The sequence below is a fragment of the Arachis ipaensis genome, chromosome B3 (genome assembly GCF_059453495.1).
Source record: "Arachis ipaensis isolate K30076 ecotype BB chromosome B3, ASM5945349v1, whole genome shotgun sequence".
NCBI lineage: Eukaryota > Viridiplantae > Streptophyta > Magnoliopsida > Fabales > Fabaceae > Arachis > Arachis ipaensis.
In genome coordinates, this window is record NC_142438.1 from 141,486,604 (window position 1) to 141,509,924 (window position 23,321).

The 23,321-nt window shown below is 33.0% G+C and overlaps 2 protein-coding genes across 2 annotated transcripts; both read left to right on the plus strand.

Annotated features, from left to right (window-relative positions):
* Nucleotides 1-16,076: 16,076 nt before the first annotated feature.
* LOC107633916 (protein FAR1-RELATED SEQUENCE 5-like) lies at nucleotides 16,077-17,216 on the plus strand. The gene has a single exon (XM_016337507.1). The coding sequence runs from the start codon at nucleotides 16,077-16,079 to the stop codon at nucleotides 17,214-17,216; it is 1,140 nt and encodes a 379-aa protein (XP_016192993.1).
* A 713-nt stretch (nucleotides 17,217-17,929) lies between these two features.
* Nucleotides 17,930-18,466, plus strand: LOC148572641 (protein FAR1-RELATED SEQUENCE 5-like). Its single transcript, XM_088507671.1, has one exon. It carries the CDS (start codon nucleotides 17,930-17,932, stop codon nucleotides 18,464-18,466), a length of 537 nt encoding a protein of 178 aa, XP_088363797.1.
* The last annotated feature ends 4,855 nt before the right edge of the window (nucleotides 18,467-23,321 follow it).

Consider the following 23,321-nt stretch of genomic DNA (forward strand, 5'->3'; position numbering starts at 1 on the left):
TAAAATTTTAGTATATGACATTATGTGCAGTGTTTCTTAGAAAAATAATTTCGATCAAGTATTCAATTTAACTGTGTATACTACTCATTTTATTATTATTTGTCTTTGAAGAGAATGGCAAGGACATATAGTGAAGATGTTTGCCTTGCGGATAGTGCAAGTTCGCACATCATTCTCAAAAGCAATATATATTTTACCCATCTTGTACCAAAAGAAGAATACGTTAATACTATTATTGGCTCAGGCAATGTGATTGAAGACTCCGAAAAAATTATAATTTTGTTTTCCAGAGGAACAAAATTCATAATAAATAATGCACTATTGTCTACCAAGTCTCTAAGAAACTTGTTGAGCTTTAAAGATATTCGCCGAAATGGATATCATATTGAGACTATAAATGAAGGAAATCATGAGTACTTATATATCACAACTCATGATTTAAATAAAAAGGTTATATTAGAAAAGTTGCCCTCACTTTCATCTGGGTTATATTATACCAAAATTAGTGCAATTGAATCACATGCCATTGTAAACCATTGTAAACCAGAAGTTTACTAGCCCAAATGAATTCATAATTTGGCATGATCGATTAGGTCATTCGGGAACAACCATGATGCGGAAAATTATTGAAAACTCTCATGGACATTCACTAAAGAACCAGAAGATTCTTAAATCTAGTGAATTTTGTTGTGTTGCATGTTCTCAAGGGAAGTTAATTTTAAGGCCATCACCAGTAAAGATTGGATTTGAGTCCCCTGAATTCCTAGAAAGGATTCAAGCTGATATATGTGGACTTATTCATCCACCATGTGGATCTTTTAGATATTTTATGGTCCTGATAGACGCATCTTCGAGATGGTCACATGTGTGCTTATTGTCTTCTCGCAACCTGGTGTTTGCGAGATTACTGGCTCAAATTATTCCATTAAAAGCACAATTTTTAAAAAATCCAATCAAAGCAATTCGTCTTGATAATGCTAGTGAATTTACTTCTCAAGCTTTTAATACTTATTGTATGGTTAATGGAATAAGTGTTGAACATCCAGTAACTCATGTTCACACACAAAATGGGTTAGCAGAATCACTTATTAAACGTCTCCAATTAATTGCTAGACCCTTACTTATGAGAACAAATCTTCCGACCTCGGTTTGGGGCATGCTATTTTACATGTCGCAGCACTTATTCGTTTGAGGCCAACGAGTTACCATTAGTTCTCTCCTATGCAATTAGCTTTTGGCCAACAGCCAAATGTTTCCCATTTAAGAATATTCGGATGTGCGATATATGTTCCCATTGCACCACCTAATCGCACCAAAATGGGACCGCAAAGAAAATTGGGGATATATGTTGGATATGATTCTCCCTCTATAGTGAGGTATCTTGAGATACAAACTGGAGATGTATTTAAAACCCGGTTTGCGGATTGTCATTTTGATGAATCAAAATTTCTAACATTAGGGAGAGAGAATAAGCTTCCTGAAAAGGAACTTAATTGGAATGCATTATCGTTGATGCATTTAGATCCTCGATCAGGGCAATGTGAACTAGAAGTTCAAAAGATTATACATTTTCAAAGAATAGCAAATGAATTGCCTGATGCATTTTTCGATACAAAGAGGATAACCAAATCTTATAGACCAGCGAAAAATGTCCCAATTCAAATTGATGTCCCAGTTGGATAAATTACCACCGAAGTAAATACACGCTAGAAGCGTGATAGGCCTGTCGGTTCCAAAGACAAAAATCATCGTAAAAGAAAAGAGGCAAATACTATTCCTGTTGAAAAAGACACAGTAAAGACACCTGCAGTTGTCCAAAATTCTGATATAATTTTAACGATAGAAAACGTTCAGGTACATGAAAATTGTGAAAATGACGAGATCTTGATAAATTATGTCTTTACAAGAGAGAAATGGGATCGAAATAAGACAAATATCAATGAAATATTTGCATATAATGTGGCATTAAATATCATGCATGAAAGTAAGGATCTTGAGTCAAGATCAGTCGAAGAATATCGATAAAGAAATGATTGGCCAAAATGGGAAGAAGTCATGAAGGCTGAATTAGACTCACTTGCAAAACGTGAAGTCTTTGGACCTGTAGTCCGTACACCTGAAGATGTAAAATATGTTGCATACCGATGGGTATTTGTGAAAAAACGAAATGAGAAAAATGAAGTTGTGCGCTACAAAGTCCGACTTGTGGCACAAGGTTTTTCACAAAGGCCCGGTATAGATTATGAGGAAACATATTCCCCTGTAGTGGATGCAATAACATTGCGTTATTTGGTCAGTTTATCCGCATATCATAGACTGCATATGCATTTAATGGATGTGGTAACAGCCTATTTATACGGCTCATTAGATTGGGATATCTATAAAGTTCCTGAAGGACTAAAGATATCTAAACCATCCAATGAATATTCCAAAGTGTTATACTCAGTCAAATTGTAAATATCTTTATATGGTCTAAAGCAATCTGGACAAATGTGGTATAATTGTCTTACTGAGTATCTGGCCAAAAATAGATTCAAGAATAATGATATCTGTCCATGTGTTTTCATAAAAAAATCTGCATCTGGATATTGCTGTGTACGTTGATGATTTAAATATCATTGGGACTTCTGAAGAGATCCCAACAATTATAAAAACTCTAAAAGAAGAGTTTGAGATGAAATATCTTGGAAGGACTAAATTTTGTCTCAGCCTGCAGATCGAGCATATAAAAAATGGGATATTTATTCATCAAACAACATACACAGAGAAGATCTTGAAGAGATTTTATATGGATAAGTCACATCCATTAAGTACCCCAATGATCGTAAGATCTTTGAATGTGGAAAATGATCAATTCTGTCCTAAAGATGAAAATGAATATATCCTTGGTCTTGAAGTACCATATCTCAGTGCAATTGGAGCACTAATGTATCTTGCTAATAATACAAGACCCAATATATCATTTGCTGTGAACTTACTAGCAAGGTATAGTTCCTCTCCAACCAGAAGACATTGGAGTGGAATCAAACAAATCTTTCGATATTTTTATGGAACAGTTGATATGGGATTGTTTTATCCCTATGTATCCAAGTCACTATTAGTTGGCTATGCAGATGCTGGATACTTGTCTGATCCACATAAAAGGAGATCTTAAACAGGATACCTATTCACATATGGTGGTACAGCGATCTCATGGAGGTCCACAAAATAGACAATTGCAGCAACATCCTCTAATCATGCTGAAATACTAGCGATACATGAAGCTAGTCGCGAGTGTTTTTGGCTCAGGAGTTTGATCCAATATATTCTATCATCATGTGGACTGACGGATCATAAGATAGCTCCAACTGTCCTGTTTGAAGATAATACAGCATGCATTGCTCAATTTAAGGGTGGATATATCAAAGGCGATAGAACAAAGCATATTTCTCTCAAATTCTTCTTCCCTCATGATCTTCAAAATCAAGGGACAATTGATATCCAACAGATCCGCTTAAGTGACAATCTGGCAGATTTATTCACAAAGTCACTCCCAAAATCCTCCTTTAAAAGATTGGTGCATGAGATTGGGATGCGCCGATTTCGAGATATTAAATGATGTCGACAAGAGGGGGAGACTGTACTCTTTTATCCTTAGTCAGGTTTTTTTCTATTGGGTTTTTCTTAACAAGATTTTTAATGAGGCAGTCCCCATCACAAAGGATATTGTACTCTTGTTCCTTCACTAAGGTTTTTTTCTACAGGGTTTTCCTCTAGTAAGGTTTTAATGAGGCATATTTTTAAATAGACATCCAAGGGGGAGTGTTATGATAACAATGGATGTCTATTAATGTAGGCGGCTGAGCTTTTCAAAGCTTAACTTCTCAATACAAATTGAGAATTAATGAAGGTTGAATGTTTAAATTTCTGTATCTATAAATAGAGGACAAATCCTCACGTAACATACACATAACTGATAGTAATAAAACATTCTTCACTCTCTTATACTATTCTCTCAATATTAGTAAATATATTAATTATATTGTGATAATAATTGTGGTGAATATTACTATTAGAGTTATATAATTATATTTTTATTTTATATTTGTTACTTCTTTCTTATTTATTTATTCCACAGTAGGTATTATTTTGTTTTAAATTTAGTATAATTCTTGTTATAGGCTTGGATTTGAAATCTATATGTAGTTGTAGTGTTTTTTATGCGATTTAAACCATATTGATGAGTTTTCTGGTGTCATCCTTTCTAAATTTCGATATTATCATGAGTTAGATTCAATATGATTCATGTTTCTTTACTTGTGTTGGAGTTCAGTTTTTTTCTAGTGTCACTATTTAAAATTTCAGTGTTATTTTGATTTAAATTCAGTGTGATTCTTATCGTAGGCTAGAGTTTGGTGTCTTTATATAGCATCATCGTCCTCTTCCTCCTTCTCTTCTTCCTCCTCATCATCATAAGAAGAAAAAAAATCCAATAAGAAAAGAAAAAAAAATACATATTACAACAACTACATGAAGAGGAAGGAGGAGGAGCATAAAGAAGAAGAAAAAACGCCAAGAAGAAGAAACGCTCTCACGAAACTGGTTTTTTAGACTTAGTTGTCAAAAAGACTTGAATATGTAGCATTAGTTGGACTTAGTTATTAAAAAAAACTTGAATGTATAGTAAAATTTTATAAAAAATAGATCTTTTTAATTTTTTTATTTTCTTATAAAATATAAATTTATATATATATATATATATATATATATATATATATATATATATATATATATTTTTAAGTATAATTAAAAAATATATAATAAAAAATATTAAATAATAAAAAATACATTTTATAAGAAAATTAAAAAAAATTAAGAAAACCTATTTTGTGTGATTTGTGGTGTCATGAGTCATTGTAAATTTTTCACTAATTGGATTAAAGTATCAGTTTATAACAAATAACACATACTTAAAAAAAAATCTTGTAACACCTACCTTGTCTTTTATTAAATTGGGTTGAGTTTGTGGTAGAGGTTTAATCGCTTATATTTCGTTCATATCTAAGTGAAAAATAAATATAACTGGGATGATGCATGATTGAATTGAGCGGTTTTTTTTTTTTTTTCACACAACTGGATTTTCGTTGGATATTCCAGTTATCAGGATCCACTTGTGGGAGGAATATTGAGTTGCGACGCAGAGACTCAACAGAAGATTAGATTCTACTGGAATTTTTGTCGTATTGAAATTAAAACATGGGGTGTTTAACATAAGGCAAATTCTGTGGTGCTTCTAATTTTGGTGTTGAAATGATTAAAATTGTTTTTTATGATAAGTTTTAAATATTAAAAAATTATTTATTTTTATATTTTTTAATTTAAATATTAATTTTTCTTTTTTTTAGTAAATTAGGTAAATATATATAAGTACCATAGCACACACCTTAACATAATCATGATTGACATGATTCTTAATTAATTAAATAGAATTTGAATCTTTTAAAATTTGAATTTTATTTTAAAGAGAAAAGTGTTATCTTTCACTATTTATTTTATAGATTAGACAAAAAATATAAAAAAAAATTATTCAAAAGTGAAAAATTATATTTTATTCTCTAAAATAAAAATTTAAAATTTAGAAGAATCAAATATAAAGTTAAGTTGTCAATGAGTAATAGTTTAAATAGCATAGTCTTCCCATACTCAATTAAAAGGTTGCGGGTTCGAGTCTCATATTTTTTGTAAAAAAAAAATATATAAGGTTAAGTTAGAGGGCAACTAAATGGTGCATAAAGCGTCACCAAAAAAAAAATGGTGCATAAAGCCTGCAAGAAGTGCACTCCCACGTCCCATGGGCCCAATTGCTGTTAACCGAGCTCATGTTCATGCCAATTTGCCAATCAATGTTTTCGCAGCCCAATGTTCTTTCTTTCTTCTTCTTTCTTTTTTATTTTTTTTCCCCAAATCTTAACACTGCTAAATCGAGTAGTGCTCATTATAAATTAAAGTGCAGCCTTTAGTAACATATAGATCAAATTTTCTAAAAAGTTATAGTTCAAATGATATAATTTTTTTATTTTTATCTAAAAATCTCAAATTTGAGTCTGACTTTTAATTTTAAAAAAAAATATAGATCAAAGTTGTTTAGTCATAAATACTAAATAAAAAAAGTCGTTCAGTCATATTGAACAAATAACACCGTCAATAATAGGGATAAGTATTGTTTTGATCCCTAACGTTGAGGGTCAGAATCGAAACCGTCCCTAATAGTATTTTTTATTTAGAATTGTCCTTAATGTTACATTTCATTTTAAAATCGTCCTTTCTAATAAAATTTTTTTCTAAATGACAAAAATACTATTTTTTCCACCATTTCATTCTTCTTGTTCTTCTTCTTCTTCCAGGAGAACAAATTCTCTTTGTTCTTCTTCTTCCAGAAGAACATTCTTCTTCTATTAACAAAACTCAAAATTTTAAATTTTTAAATATAGTTAACAACATCCGATTACAATAATTAAAAATACTCAAATCCATCTTCAATTATAAAAATAAAAAATTTATAAATTTAATTACAGAAGGAAGAAGGTAACCTCGTTCCTATATCCGATGACAAGTATGCTCATAGATTGCAGTTACAAGAGGCCATCATGTCCTCCTTCATCACTTCTCAAAGCACCATCGAAGGCTCATCATCATCAAAAACCGTTCTTTGCCTTCCATCTTCATTAACACCTTCGTCATAAGGACCAGTCTTTGTTGTCCCCAAAACCGAGTACATAGAGCTTCTGGATGATGACGAAATGCTTATCGTATGTGAGATTTGTGCAGAAACCAAATATAAGAACAAGACCAAAAATTTAATTACTAAGAAATCAAATACAAGAACAAGACAAAAAATTAGGAAGAAACAAAAAATCCAAAAACAAAAAAAGTAACAGTAATCCAAAAATCAGAACAAAAATAAAACCAACAATAAAAATTAGGGAATTAGGGGTTATAATGAACAAATCCATTATTTAATTTCAGATTCAACAAATCAACACACAACAACGATAAAATCAGAAAATAACAAATCAAAATTAGCCAAAGCAGACCCAGAAGATGCAGAAGCAGAAGCAGAAAGCAGAAGACGAAGCAGAAGATACAGAAGCAGAAGCAAAAAAGCAGAAAACGAAGCAGAAGCACTCAAGCAGACCCAGAAAAAGTAGAAGACAAACCAGAAGATGAAGCAGAAACAAAGGCCGAAGCAAGAAGCAGAAGCGGTGAGGTGGCGAGGAGCGGCGGCAAGATGCAGCGGCGAGAACGCGACGGTGAGGAGTAGTGGTGCAGAAACAGAAGCTCTCTCCCTGGCTCGCGATGGCAACGGCGACGGTGACGGCAGCTCCAAACTTCACCGGCGCCGTCCCCCTCCTCCCCGCCCCTTCCCCTTTTCCTCCCCCCGGTCTTTTTCCCTTTCTCCCCTCCCCTCATGTCTTTTTTTTTTAATTATATATTTTTTAATTTAAAATAACGATTTATAAAAAATGGTAGTTTCGTCTTTTATAAAAAAAATTATTAGAAATGACGATTTTAAAATGAAATGCAACTTTAAGGATAGATAAAAAAATTATATTAAGGGCGGTTTCGATTCTGACCCTCAATATTAGAGACCAAAACAATACTTATCCTTAATAAGAGAGCAAAAATTTTAATTTTAATTTCTTTTTTGAAAAAAGAGATTAACACTATCTTTTTTTGGTGATTAGAGTAACAATATCTTTGTTTCACTTAAAAATGAATTTAGATATAAATGAGATTTTTAATGCATTAATTCATGAAAGCCTCCAATCTATTATATTATTCTTTGAATTTTAGTTTGCATTTTTGTTAAAGGAGCCTTAATTTAACAATGGTCACAAATTTCATAGTAAAAAAGATCACTTAAAATATATTTTAAAAAAAATTAACCCAAACAAATTTTTTAGATTCTCATTTTTTGTTATGTGAGATGACTATACACAAAAAATGAGGCTGAATCATATTTATAATTATTATAAAAAAAAACAAATATAAAGAAGCTTATTAAGTTTTTTTAACTTGAAAGCAGTGTAAGATAAATGTATTTTCAGAAGAAAAAAAAGGTTAAAATATATTGAGAGAGTGACTTTTGAGGTATAAAAGTATTTTAGATTAATTTTTTAAAATAATTTTTAAGATATATAGACAATATAAATAAGATAAATATAAAAAGATAATGTTAAGAAGAAATACATTTGTTCAGTTAATAATGTTTACATCTAATCCTCAGTAAAGTTGAGAGTTCTACAATTTGAATAAATATTTATAATTTTTTATTTGAGTCTTCTTATGATGAAATGGGCTTTTTTATATAAATAAATAAAGAAAAAATATTATTTTTCTAAATACGTATGGTTGAAAATGTTAACGAAAATGTGCAGCACCATATCTAATGAAGCGCACACGAAATGGAAAAAGTCACCAAATCATTGTTGGTGCCCACGAAATAGTGTAGGTAACCCAATAAGTGTATGGCGCCCACGAAATGGGCTTCTCATGGACAGCGGACACGAGTTGGACCATTACCCCTGCAGTACACATGAAATTGAGCAACATGGTAAACCTAGGGGTCAAACACGAATTGGACCCAAATCAGTTGTACTCCACACGAAATGGATTAACTCAGTTGTACTACTCGTGAAATGGTGTCTGGATTTCGCTATATAAATGGCCGTGGTAGCCAGAGTACAACCATACTTGGAATTCATTGTTATGCTTAGGTGTATTCTACCTCTAAAATCTCTCTCCCATCTCTTCACTTTCATTCAAAAAATACGGTAGTTTGTAGTTTGTTGTGTCTATGGCTTCGAAAAATATCTATGTCATGATATATCCAAATAGAGAAATTTCTCATACATATGAAGGCATTACATTTGTTTGTGGCGATCCACTCTGGATAATGATCCCGTCCCAAACACCATTGCAGGAACTGAAAGTTTTGATTTTGATGAATACTGGTATGGTTGGAAAGAAGGAAATCACGAAGCTGACTTACAGGATGCTAGTAGCAGTTACCAACTCGTTTACATATCAGAAAATACAGATAAAATCTGACCAACATGTTTTGATGATATTTTCTTATCATCGCAGCATTGGAAGTATCTACTCGTTGGAACTGTATGTGAATCTCCAAGATGTTGGTGGAAGCTCCTCTAGTTCTAATAATGTGGAGCAGGCTAGAAATTTCGGGTTGGCAGATGTCATACCCGTTCAGGAAATTGTTAGAACTCATAGTCCCACCTTTAACACCTTTGTGACTCGAGGATAAAATATAGGAAATCATCATGCACGGACCTCCCCTTCCAACCGTGTTGGATCCCCACAAGGTAATGTTGATGGGATGGTAGACACTTTTGATGACGATGAGATTGAAGATGACAGTGGAGAAGCATAAGTGGTACCCGAAACCCAACCGCTTTGTTCAGCGTAGTCATTATGTCCCTTCTTACCTGCCCACCTGATGAAAAATCATAAGGCACAAATAAGGTGTATATACAACAATAAAGCAAAATTTAGGATGTAACAACATTAAACATGATATGCCTTACGATACCACACCTTGTAGCTAATGGAAAACTATACAGCGCCACCACATCGGGTTCCCAGAACGATAGCCTATAATATATCCATGACATTAAAAATGTATGACAGCCAGCCATACCTTCGACGTTGTAATCAGTTGCCAAGCACATGGCTCGATATAACCAACAAAGACATGCACTTCCCTAACTATAGGTACTGATGGCATCAAAATCGGCCAAAAGAGGAAGATAACGAATGTGGACGGTGTTGTTGGTCTTGTCCGGCAGTAGTATGCCACCCAACAAATACAGAATGTAACAATGGGTATATTGAATTAGAGAATTATCTGGTAAGTCAAGCGGCATCTGTTGAAGACGAGTTCTGAGCCACTTCAACTTTATGTTGAACTTTGTTGTCCCTATATGCCCGACTGGAACATCACCAATAAGTTCTTGGCACCATTGCCATATATCTCTCTGGTGAAACTTGCTCCATGACCTTAGAGTTCCACTGACAGGCTCACCATCAATAGGTAACCCTAACTGCATTACCACATCCTCCAGTGTTATGGTACACTCACCCCAGGAGAGGTGAAATGTGTGCATCTCGGGACGCCATCTTTCAACAAAAAGTGCTTATGAGTGGATTGTCATACTCAAAACGCATTATTAATGAAGCATAATGAAATACTACATGTCATAAATAAAGTTCAAGTCTCTGCCGCCTGATTTCTATGCTTAGATCCGACGGATCCGAGGTGAAAACATCAACAAGTGGGCCATGCGGCGTCATAACACGTGTGAGCTGCAACATAGTCTTATGAAGAACATAATTAAATTTACACTAACCAACATTAAATAATAATAAAATTATTTATAACGAGAAAACTAATAAAATAAATTACAACACATTCACTAAAACCAACCTTGTGAGTCAAATGCACGGCAATATGATTTTCGTCTAACCGATTAAGATTTTCTTTCACATTAATTCCTCCACCACCACTCATTTTATATTTTTTCTTATCAAATCACAATAGAAGATTATTAACCGCACACATTTTTTTCTCTCTTGCACCGATTGTTAACTTTTTTTCCCCTATTTCACTTCTACTGATGGTGCACTTGGTCCTCTCCCCCTTCTCCCCTTTTATATACACAATTTTCCTTCACCTCTACCATGCCACCTGATGCACCCAATGCATGCTTATACGGGACTGGAGCACCTGAAACTTGCAGCCTTGACCATTGCCATTTCGTGTGTGCCGCCTTTGGAGTGGCTATTTCATTGGCGCCATAAACAAATTGGTCCAATTTGTATGTGCCAGAACTGGGTTGGTCCATCTCGTGTGTGCCGGTGTAGAGTTGATCCATTTCGTGGCTGCCATCAACAACATGCTCCACTTCGCGTTTGCCATGCTTGGGTTGGTGGTCAACGCTTTCTCTGCCATGCATGGCACTATTTCGTGGACGCCAGCATTGATTTCGTGTCTTTTTTCATTTTGTGTGCGCTTCATCAAACATGATGCTGTGCATTTTCGTTAACGTTTTTAATCCTGCGTATTTAGGGAAATAAAATTTTTTCTTTATTTATTTGTATAAAAAAGCCTGACGAAATGACTCAAATCTTAATTTATTTAAGAATAGTTATATATTCTGATAAAAATGTTATTTATATATCATAATCAATTATTATGCATTTGAGTATAAATATATGTATAATTTAATTTAAATTTAATATATATTTTATATTTTAATATATATTTTATATTTAGTATGATTATGATACTTTTCATTTATGGTATCATAATGACTATGAAAAAAAAAATCTAAAACCCTTAAATATTCTTATCTGAATTGTAGCGACTATCTTCGACTGTATTTGCGACGCTCTAGTTACTAATACCTAAATTACAAAAGTCTTACGTTAACTTTTCTAAGACAAAATGGATGGATAATGAAGTGGGAATAAGAAACGATAGAAAATAAATGAAAGCATTTCGATTTGGTTCAAGCTTTTTTATTTTTGATCCTTTAACTTGTATTTATAGTATCATTTAAAAAAGAAATTACTATTTTTACTCGTAATAATATTATGAGAATATAAATTTTTTAAAATAATGTCGGTCTTGACATTATAATTTATGTCGCATAAAATTTATAGCATTAAACTATTTTGATAAAAAGGTAGTAAAGAACAAAAATCTTCGTTGACTAAGAAAATCAGGATTTTTATAGATAAAAAAATTAAATAATAAATTTTTTAGTTTTTTTTATGAAAAAGTTTAATTTTTTTACTAATATTTAATTTTAACATTTATTATCTAAAATTTGAAAGAATATAATTTAAAGTGTATATTTTATACTTGGTTAGGTGTTAAATCTATTGTACAAATGAAATGATTAATTTTTGTGCTTGCTATTTAAAAATAATATTATATATATATATATAATTAGATATTAGTATAAAAAATTTTATATTGATAGTTATAAAATTAACTCAAATTTATTTTTTTTTTAAATAATTGAATCTTGATTCTAACCTTTAATCACAACATTAATATTTTTTCTAAATTATATGTAATAAATATTTAAAATAAAAGGAGTGAAATATAGATTAGAAAGATAAGCAGTAAAAATTTAAAACTAAGTAAAAAATATGCATATAATAATATTTTTATTTAAATTATAATTATGTTATTAGTTTTATTTTTTATAGAATAGAAAAATAGAGAAAAATAGATAATAAGAGAAAAGAAAGAGAAAGATAAAGAAGACGAATGAGAGAGAAAGTTTGTTAATTTTAGAAGTTAAGAAAAAAATTTATTTTAATTATAATAAAAAATATTTGGTGACATATTTTGATTTGTCAAATTACTAATATAAAATATAAATTATATATAGAGTAAAAATGATAGTGAGAAATAGAAAAAAAAGAGAGAAGTAGATAAGAGAGTATAAGAAGGAAATTACTAATTTTGGAGAAAAATATTTTTTCTAAATTTTAATAAGAAGGTATCATATGACACATTTTAGTTATTAAAGTAGTTAGTAATATATTAATATAATATATAATATAGTTATATTTTAATTTTAATTTAATTTAAATACAATTAGAGAATGTTATGTTGTATATTTTGATTGCCAAATTTATAATTAATCATCGATAATGATATATAAGAGAGATAGAGTGAGTGAAAAATGAAAGAGATAGAGAAAGCAAAAGAGAGAAGAGGAAAACTTTTTAATGTTAGAGGAAAAAAATTTGATTTCAATTACAATAAAAAAGTGACGTGTGACATATTTTTGTTATAAAATTAGTAATATATATAATAGATGTTAAATTTTTTTTTTCATAGTAAACTTTATTCATGTGTAAGAAGTGCAAGTATCTTTTGCCTCGTACAATACATTTGTCGGATTCAGTATTTTATAGTAAATGAGTAAAAAAAAGAGAAAAAAATATAAACGATTCATGACGATTATTTTAAAAAATAATGAGATTTTTAACAAAAAAAAATTTTTTTGACTATTAGTTTTCTGTTTTTATAAGATTGATTAGTTTTTTTATTAATATTTTTTCTCTATATTAACAGAATAAACCTATATGACATGTTAAACTATTGATTTATACATTAAAAACTTACTAGGATTAACAATTTTTTTGTTGTTGAGTATCTCGTTGTCTTTTAATAATAAATGTCAAGGCCGTTTATTTTTTATTTTTTTATTACCTTTTAAATATATTAGCTAAATCAACTGTGTAAAACTAAAAAATATTAATGATTTTTAAATTGCTTTTACTTATAACAATTAAATAGAAGATATATTAGTGATTAACATGTCACATAAATATATTTTAGAGAGATCATTAATAAAGAGACTAACTAATCTCACAAAGTTAAATATCAAAATATAAAAAAATATTTTTTTTCGAAAATCTCATAGTCATTTGAAAAAATTATTATGATCGAATTGAATATTCACTCTAAAAAAATATTATTTTCAAATATTTTAAGTTACTGAGCACGCTCATGACTTTGGAGTAAAAAAAATTCATTAATTTTGAATTCTTTAATGAGATTTAGTTATGTCTTGTATTTTATTTATAGGATTCAAGAAATGTTTTGAGGGTTTTTAAGATAAATAACTAAGATCAACATTTTAAGACGTTTGTATACTAAATACACATTTTTTATGTCTCGTACATTTTCTGATTGTAGTAAATTACTTAGAAAAATATCTAATACCGTAGAAATTGAATAATTATTAGGTTTTTGGATATTAGTGGGTTGGATTTTTTTGAAATGTAAGAATTAGTTTTAATAAAAGGTAAGTTCTATCATATAGATAGTAACTTAGCATCCTAGTATATAGATATGCAGTGGCAAGCTGTGATTATAACAGATGGTATAGAAAGGAGACATATTATTCAGTGTGTTAGAGACGTTGCAGGAAAAGTTCAATAGAACCACGGAGGGGACTCTTAATTAGGTTGGATAATGAAATGTTATGATGAGTAATTAATTTTGGCTGATTAGAGGCCCAATCCTTGGCCCTTTTTTCGTTGTTGGACAAAAACTTTTTTTTATGTCACAGACCTTTACAATAAATATCCAAAAATCCAGAAATTACTGCAACTATGGTAACCAAAATACAACAAAGGGAATAACATCATTGAAACCACTATGGCAAAGAAAAATAAACCCGACCCATAGAAAAATAGTTGATCCGCCATTTTAGTGAGTCAAACCCATTCCCAATTCCCATCTGTTGTTTACCCCAGGAAGCATGGTTCTCATGAAATGACAACGCTTTGCTGCTAAAAGAAAAAGAAAGAAAGCACGAAGCATACCCAGAATGCATCTCCTCCCAAGTCCCAACCCTTCCTCCAATTCTCCCATATCCTTCTATCAAAATAAACGGTAACTGTAGACACACCAGCGCAACCCACCGCACCCGCCCATCGCAGTCACGGGCAGGCGTGAAACACAGAAGCCTCCCTTCCTAACCCTAGGCCCCTTCTCCATTGTTTGTTATCTCCTTCCCTCCCCCCAAAATAAAATGGAAACCTTAGACGTACTGCTGCAAGTAGTGAGCTGACACAGCCGTTCGTTGCAGTCAGGGACTTGCCTCTCTATCCAGTCAGCGTTCCCGGAAGAACCACTCCCGGTTGGGTCTCAGTCCTGGCCCTATACCTGCGACGTCATCTGGTTGCAGTATTCCTTCGGAGGTCAGTACTCACTGCTAGTGGATGAATTAATCTTACCCAGCCACACTTCTGCGGTCCGTTGTTGTGCTCGTCGCGTGGTCTCCCTCTCGATCATGCTTCTGCCCCTTTGCTGAAACTGCTCAGAGAGTAGGTAATGGGCTTTTTTTTTTTTGTAATTATCGCTATGTGTTTTTCATTCTTCACTCAAAACATCTTGGTTTTAGATTCAGCTAACCTTACTGAGATTGAAATTTGAATATAGCTATATTATGGTCTTGTTTTCTTGTTTTCGGTTGATCTTTGAATGCTATCTTTGACTAAGCATTCTCAGTTTGTATCTTTGGAGGAAAAAAATACACATACTTTCAATTATACCTGTTCAATAAGTATTTGATTAATGATTATTCGAATGTTGTGGTTAAAATTTTTGATTGAATGATGATTTGGTTACTGATTTCCATTGCTTGAATTTGTTAAGTTGATAGTGTGTTAAATTGGTTTGTTGCTGCCGTTTTAAGTTGCAAAATTTTTTAGGATTTTGCAATTTCAATTGCCGGATTATCTATTCAGGTCTTGTGGTTGTTTATTTGTTAAATTGTTGTTGTGTGTACCTATTGTTGTGTTTGAAATCATTGAGTTGCCATTTTCTTCTCAAATTACTAATTTGCTAATTTGGTAAATTGTTGTTGTCGTGATATTTGAGATTGTGGTTGGCTATTACTGGGTTGCTGAGTTTTTCTATGAAGATCTTATTCTTGTTAAATTGTTCTTGTTTCCATGTATAACTTGTCCTTGTGGTCTACAGTTTCATTAGGTTTAGGTTTGAGATAGCTTTGATGTATTTTGGTAATTATGATGTCTTCTGATAAGATCTGGCCCAGAGCAGCCTTTGATTTGGTTTATATATGGTTGATGGCTTAAAACCTGCTATTACTAGTCAGATTCTGCTAACCTTACTCAGATTGAAATTTGAATGTATCTGTATTATGGCCTTATTTTCTTATTTTCGGTTGATCTTTGAATGCTATCTTTGACTATACATTCTCAGTTTCTATGTTTGGAGGAAAAATTATACACTTACTTTCTATTATACCTGTTCAATAATTATTCGATTAATGATTATTCGAATGTTGTGTTTTAAATTTTTGAATGAATGATGATTTGGTTATTGATTTCCTGGTCTTGAATTTGTTAAATTGATAGTTTGTTAAGTTGGTTGGTGGCATGGAACCTGCTAGAGGTAAAGGCGTGTAATTTTATTGCACAATTAGTTATTATTTTGAAAACCAACTTCTACAACTTAATAGATGGAGTGCTATGGTGGGATGGGCAAGGCAAACGGTTTGTCTCCAGATGAAAGTGAAAATGAGTTAGGCCTTTCAAACAACGACGTTGTTGACGAGGATGACTTAAGAAAGGTTGAGTTGTTGTCGGATGAAGATGGTCGTGAATATGAAGACGTGAGTGGGTTGAGTGCAGAGGATATAATGAAAAAGGTGTTTCAAAGTGAAGAGCGTGCATATGAGTTTTATTATAGGGTAGGGAAATGCAATGGATTTGGGGTCTGTAAGGGAGACTATGAAAAGGATGAAGATGGGACTGTAGTGAGAAGGAGGTTCTTCTGTAATAGGGCTGGGCTAAGGGATGGAAAACACTACAACAGAGTAGACAGGAAGAGATGCCATAGGCCTGAGACACGCACGAATTGCCAGGCCCTGATGTCTGTATACCTTGATAAGGGAAGCTCGGTTTGGAAGGTTCGGAAAGTAATCTTCGAGCATAACCATGAATTGATACCAAGGGGAATGGTTCACATGCTCCGAAGTTTCCGGGCGATATCGGGTTCCGCAAAGGCCCACATGGATGAAATGCATGCGTATGGGTTGCCGACGTCTAAGATACTGGGGTACATGGCTGGGATTGCAGGTGGTTATTCTTGTTTGGGTTTTACCAAGAAAGACGCATACAACTATATTGATCGGTCAAAACGTACAAAGGTGGTTGATGGAGACATGAACGTTGCTATAGTCTACCTAGAAGGCAAGGCAGCTGCTGATCCCATGTCTATGGCCTGGTACAATTTGACTGAAGAAGGTATGTTGGCAAACATGTTTTGGGTAGATGGTCCTAGCGGGGTTGATTTTCAACATTTTGGAGACGTGGTTGTATTCGATTCAACGTATAAGAAGAACAAGTACAACAGACCCCTTGACATATTCTCAGGTTCAAACAACCACAAGCAAACAACGATTTTTGGTTTTGGTTTGGTTTTAGATGAGACAATCAGTTCATACAAGTGGATGCTGGAGAACTTGTTAGAAGTCATATGTGGGAAGATGCCCTCTGTTGTCGTGACCGACGGGGATGAATCAATGATAGCTGCAGTTAGGGAAGTGTTGCCCCGGCAACCCATAGGTTGTGTGCATGACATCTGCAGAAGAATGTGACCTCGAACAGCAACGAGTAGATGTTTTGTGATGTCTTTGCCAAGTGGTTGTATGCCGACATGGAGGTTGAAGAGTTTGAGTGGGGTACATGGCTGGGATTGCGGGTGGTTATTCTTGTTTGGGTTTTACCAAGAAAGACGCATACAACTATATTGATCGGTCAAAACGTACAAAGGTGGTTGATGGAGACATGAACGTTGCTATAGTCTACCTGGAAGGCAAGGCAGCTGCTGATCCCATGTCTATGGCCCGGTACAATTTGACTGAAGAAGGTATGTTGGCAAACATGTTTTGGGTAGATGGTCCTAGCGGGGTTGATTTTCAACATTTTGGAGACGTGGTTGTATTCGATTCAACGTATAAGAAGAACAAGTACAACAGACCCCTTGTCATATTCTCAGGTTCAAACAACCACAAGCAAACAACGATTTTTGGTTTTGGTTTGGTTTTAGATGAGACAATCAGTTCATACAAGTGGATGCTGGAGAACTTGTTAGAAGTCATATGTGGGAAGATGCCCTCTGTTGTCGTGACCGACGGGGATGAATCAATGATCGCTGCAGTTAGGGAAGTGTTGCCCCGACAACCCATAGGTTGTGTGCATGACATCTGCAGAAGAATGTGACCTCGAACAGCAACGAGTAGATGTTCCGTGATGTCTTTGCCAAGTGGTTGTATGCCGACATGGAGGTTGAAGAGTTTGAGTGGGGTACATGGCTGGGATTGCGGGTGGTTATTCTTGTTTGGGTTTTACCAAGAAAGACGCATACAACTATATTGATGGGTCAAAACGTACAAAGGTGGTTGATGGAGACATGAACGTTGCTATAGTCTACCTGGAAGGCAAGGCAGCTGCTGATCCCATGTCTATGGCCCGGTACAATTTGACTGAAGAAGGTATGTTGGCAAACATGTTTTGGGTAGATGGTCCTAGCGGGGTTGATTTTCAACATTTTGGAGACGTGGTTGTATTCGATTCAACGTATAAGAAGAACAAGTACAACAGACCCCTTGTCATATTCTCAGGTTCAAACAACCACAAGCAAACAACGATTTTTGGTTTTGGTTTGGTTTTAGATGAGACAATCAGTTCATACAAGTGGATGCTGGAGAACTTGTTAGAAGTCATATGTGGGAAGATGCCCTCTGTTGTCGTGACCGACGGGGATGAATCAATGATCGCTGCAGTTAGGGAAGTGTTGCCCCGGCAACCCATAGGTTGTGTGCATGACATCTGCAGAAGAATGTGACCTCGAACAGCAATGAGTAGATGTTCCATGATGTCTTTGCCAAGTGGTTGTATGCCGACATGGAGGTTGAAGAGTTTGAGGGGGAATGGGCACAAGTTGCTGAACAGTATGGGTTACTCAATAAGTATTGGGCATTACAACTGTATGAAAAGAGGAAGATGTGGGCAAATGCGTACTTGCGTCGTAAGTTTTGCGCTGGGTTTCGCACAACGTCTCGTTGTGAAGGCATCAATTCCCATCTAAAAAAATTTCTCTTGTCTAGGCACACTTTTCTAGAGCTTGTGTAGAATCTGGAGCTACTAGTACAGGAGTAACGGAACAATGAGCTGGTTGCACAGTTCAGTTCAATGTACGGTGTTCCCGTTATGATGACATGTCTTGATCCCATGGAACAGTTTGCTGCATCGGTGTACACGAAGGTCATATTCACACAAGTGAAGAAGGAGATTGATTCTATCTCGATCGTTAACTTCATAAGCAAACGACGGGTCTCAACAACCATGGTGTACACGGTCGAGGAGTATGGATTCCCCGGTCAGAATGTGGTGGCATTGTACGATCTAAAAAGAGGGAGGTTGGTCTGTCGATGTGGATTTTGGGAGAAAAAAAGTTTTCCTTGCAGGAATATATTTCTTGTCATGAAGTACGAGCACGTAAAAATAATTCCCGAGCGATTGATTTTGAGACGATGGAGGAAGGATGTAAAGACAGTCAACGAATACACTGAGAAGACGGCACTAGCTGATGAGCGGGGTTTCTTGTTGAGACATGGAGCCCTAGATGCTACTTCGCAGTGGATGTTGTTCGTCGGATCTAAAAACGACGATCTGTACAAGAAATGCATGAGCGGAATCAGGCAGATATGCTGTGATCTACAAGCATGCAGCGACAATGATACGATGGATATGAGTCTGAATGCGGCCTGTGATGTTCGAGATCCAACCGTTGTGCGCTCAAAAGGGGCACCCAGCACACGGGGACACAAAGGTTGAAAAAGGAAGTGCACGAGATGTAGGAAAGCCTAGAAACAATTTTTTTTAAGTTGTTTGTTTAGCCACATTTAAAAATATGTTTTATGAAATATAAATTAGTAATAAAAATATAAATTATAAATAAGATTGAATCAACAAGTAAATTAAAATATAAATTTTTAAATAAAAAAAAAGAAAAAAATTTTTAAAATTTTTTTAAATTTTTAAATAAAAACTCAACTCGTAAAAATTTATTAAATTCTCGAAATAAAAAAGTATTAAAATGATAACGAAATAAAAACAAAAACATAATATTATACAATTCATAAAAAATAATAAAAATAAAATAATTCTCTAATAAATTTTTTGTTAAAAATTTAAATTTTAAGCAATTTAAAATATCGAGATAAGAATCAAAATAATAACTTTAATAATATAACAACATTTTTTAATAAAGATATCACTTTTAAGCTTTAATCTAGGTCATGTCTCAAAAATTTAATATATGATAATCTATTCAATAGATGAGATCAAATATCTGTATGTAAAGACGTATTGAGCGTCTTTACCTAAATGTCCACTATTTTATAAAATAAATAAATAATATTGGGATAATAGAAACAAAAACAGATAGAGAAGTGTTTTTATATTTGTATACTTTAATTATAGTAAATAACGAAAAGGTAATCAGAACTTAAAAAAAAAGTAAAAGTTGATCCGCCTATAGAGATCAAAATCATAACAAAACAAAACTCATTCCAAATAATAACAACGACAGTATAATACATTGTTATCGTATCACAGATTACAAATGAGGAAGTATAGGGAGCCAATGGAATATCTGTACAATGTGTACAATGAAGGTTTAGGGATGTCCGATTCAGTATTAGAGATATAACCATCAGTTTTACCTTTTCCTATCAGCTTAAACTTTTGGGATGAGTGGTTTCATGATATGGTATCAGAGCTCTAAATTCGAAAAGTCAAGAGTTCAATTCTTGGTAAACCCCAAAATCAGCTTAAGCTTATGGGATGAGTGGTTTCATGACATGAGATGTTTATTATCCCTGGTACCCGGATGATTATTCTGAATAGTATGAGTGATGTTCATTTTTTAACTCATAGCCTATTGTACACATTGTACAAATATTCCATTGGCTCCCTAGCAGGATTCATTACAAATATGTCAAAGTCTTTATTTTTCCTTACATTTCATTCAAAACGCGGCTCATTTTTTTGGAGTAATATATAACTGTTTGCATTGATTTGTTAGCCTTTTCTTTTTTTCAATAAATATGACTTGTCTCTAGTATTCTCAACCAAGCACAGCGTAAACGTTTGGCTATTATTTTATGATGAAAGTCATACAAAAAATGCCAGACACTAAACACCTCATATAATTTCTAATGTCTTTTGGGTACATGATGCAACTACTACTCAATTGAAGAGAAAAATAGGATATTTACTTTCATTTCTCCTAAATTCTTTTTTTTTCTTAATAAAAAATCAATATAAATGAATCAAAAACTGATTCAAAGGACATGATAATAAGATGTTACTTTTTTGACACGGTAACAAAAAAAATTAAGAAACCTCCATTAGCTAGGTAATCATTATCTGGAGTAGATTACATTCCCAACACATTTCAATCTCAAAATAAATATATATACTGTTCACTGTAAACACACATCATCACTGCTAACCCGTCTATTTTATCTTTTATCGTGATTCGTGCAATTGGAAAGCTCCTCAATGACTCCTCGGTAACCCACCCAAATCCCCTATACTGGAACCCACAATATATACTACATGCATCATTATCGACAACACCAAACCTCCCACTAATAATAATAATAATAATAATAATAATAATAATAATAATAATAATAATAACAACAACATAATTAAAATAATAAATTATTGACGTTCTAACAATTTTACCATAAAATATACCATTTATTATTTTAATTAATTTATATTTATAAATTATTGTTTATTTTATATCATTTTTAGATGTAAAATCGTTTCATATAATTCATTTAAATTTTATATTTTAAAAATTTGTAATAAAAATACCAAATGTTTAATATCTTCACGTCTTCATAGATAAATCTTTCAAAAATATGTTATTAAATAATAATGTGAGGTTATCAAAAATATATTTATTTTTTTAATACCTTATTATTACAATTTTTATATAGTATTTTGTTTAGTACTCTATTTAAGTAGAATTATTATTCACGATTATAACATCAAGTTAATATTTTGTCAATAAATTAAAAATAACCACAGATAAAACAACGTTTCAGACACTGTTTTGCACTTTAATCTTCTCAAACATGTTTGTCCAACAGACCGCTTATCATTTTCATCGGTGTTTCATCTGTAATTCCTTTTTTAATAGGATCTATAATCGACATTAGCGAACAACAGCTGGCTGCTGCAGCAACATCTTGCGTACGGTCTCAGGCCTTAGAACATGTCATTGTGTTCTCTCCTTTGGGCAAGTAGGAAAAAGGTATGGAAAGAGAGAATTTCCTTATCGGAGCCTGCTACCGACTTTAACGAAACCTATTCGCTGACCTTCTACAACAATAGAATGCAGACTGTTGTCAGAATTGCCTTGACCCAGTTGAATCAATATATAAACATTGCAACTTGTCGACAGTGGACCCTAAACCTAACAACAAATAAACAACACAAGTCTCTAAAATGAAAAAATAAAATTTGCAATTAAGATAAGAAAGCAATAATAACTCAAATGAACAATAATAAACATAAAAAACCTCAAATTGTATTAAAGAAAAATGGAAATTCAACTCATGTTCCTAAACTAAAAATAGTAAAAAAAAAAAAAACCAATAGACTAACAATAAAAACTGGGTAACCTCAGATGATAGGAGAAGATAATATAACCAATACTCAACTAAAACGGGATCAAAAACTAAAATTAGAGGGAAGTTAAATTAACACACCCGAAAACCCTAAAACAGGATCAAAACCCACTTGATCCGTGCTTCGAATGCTTCAGAAATGATTTCGATCGCACCTAGAATGAGATTGAAATCGCCAACAACGTGTTCGTTCAAGCGAGTCACGTGCCAGAGGTCATGCATATGCGCCTATGATGCATACGCACGGATTGAGGATGAAGCGTACGCACGACTTGGAGAATTTACAGTATTCATTTCGTCATGAATCATCCGCATTTGCATGTCTTTTCTCTAAAACCCTAAGCCATCATAACCTTCTAAAACTTATATCACTTAAACAAACATATCAAGGTATCGAATGGAATAAAAGTGAATTAAATTTAGCAATTTTAAGTATGAAACATATTTTCTTTTTAAAAAATTAGCCACAATTAGAAGGAAATTCACAAAAGCATGCAATCTCAATGAATAAGTGCAACATAAGTTGTTAAAATTTCCTCTTTTCGGATAAAAATTCATCATAGAATTACGGATTTATCAGCATGCTCTTAGTCTCAGCCACTCAGGCCAGTTAATGATGAACCTATTGGTTTTTCTTTTCTTTAAAGTGGTTTTCCAAAATGGAATGCCCGTAATCTCTAATTTTTCATATATTTCTGTTATTAAACATCAGTTTAATTTTCATGCATCGACAGTGCAAAATATTTTATACAGTCGTGCAATCACATCTGTTCTTTTAGATGACATTCACGTGGTCACTTTAAAAATTAGTTTTTTTTCTCCTGTAGCATTACGTAATTAAACGCACGTGCAAAACAACTATACGCACATCAAAATTAGCTTCTATTAAATATATCATCAAAATTTTGTATAAATATGCCTTTTAATTTCAGGTATGCCTAAAAGGATTCTTTATTATTCTATATCCAAACTTCTCCATTCGAGCATGTG

Excerpts from the sequence above, each read along its gene's own strand:
- LOC107633916 (XM_016337507.1), top strand. The coding sequence starts at position 16,077 with ATGGAGTGCTATGGTGGGATGGGCAAGGCAAACGGTTTGTCTCCAGAT.
- LOC148572641 (XM_088507671.1), top strand. The coding sequence starts at position 17,930 with ATGGCTGGGATTGCGGGTGGTTATTCTTGTTTGGGTTTTACCAAGAAA.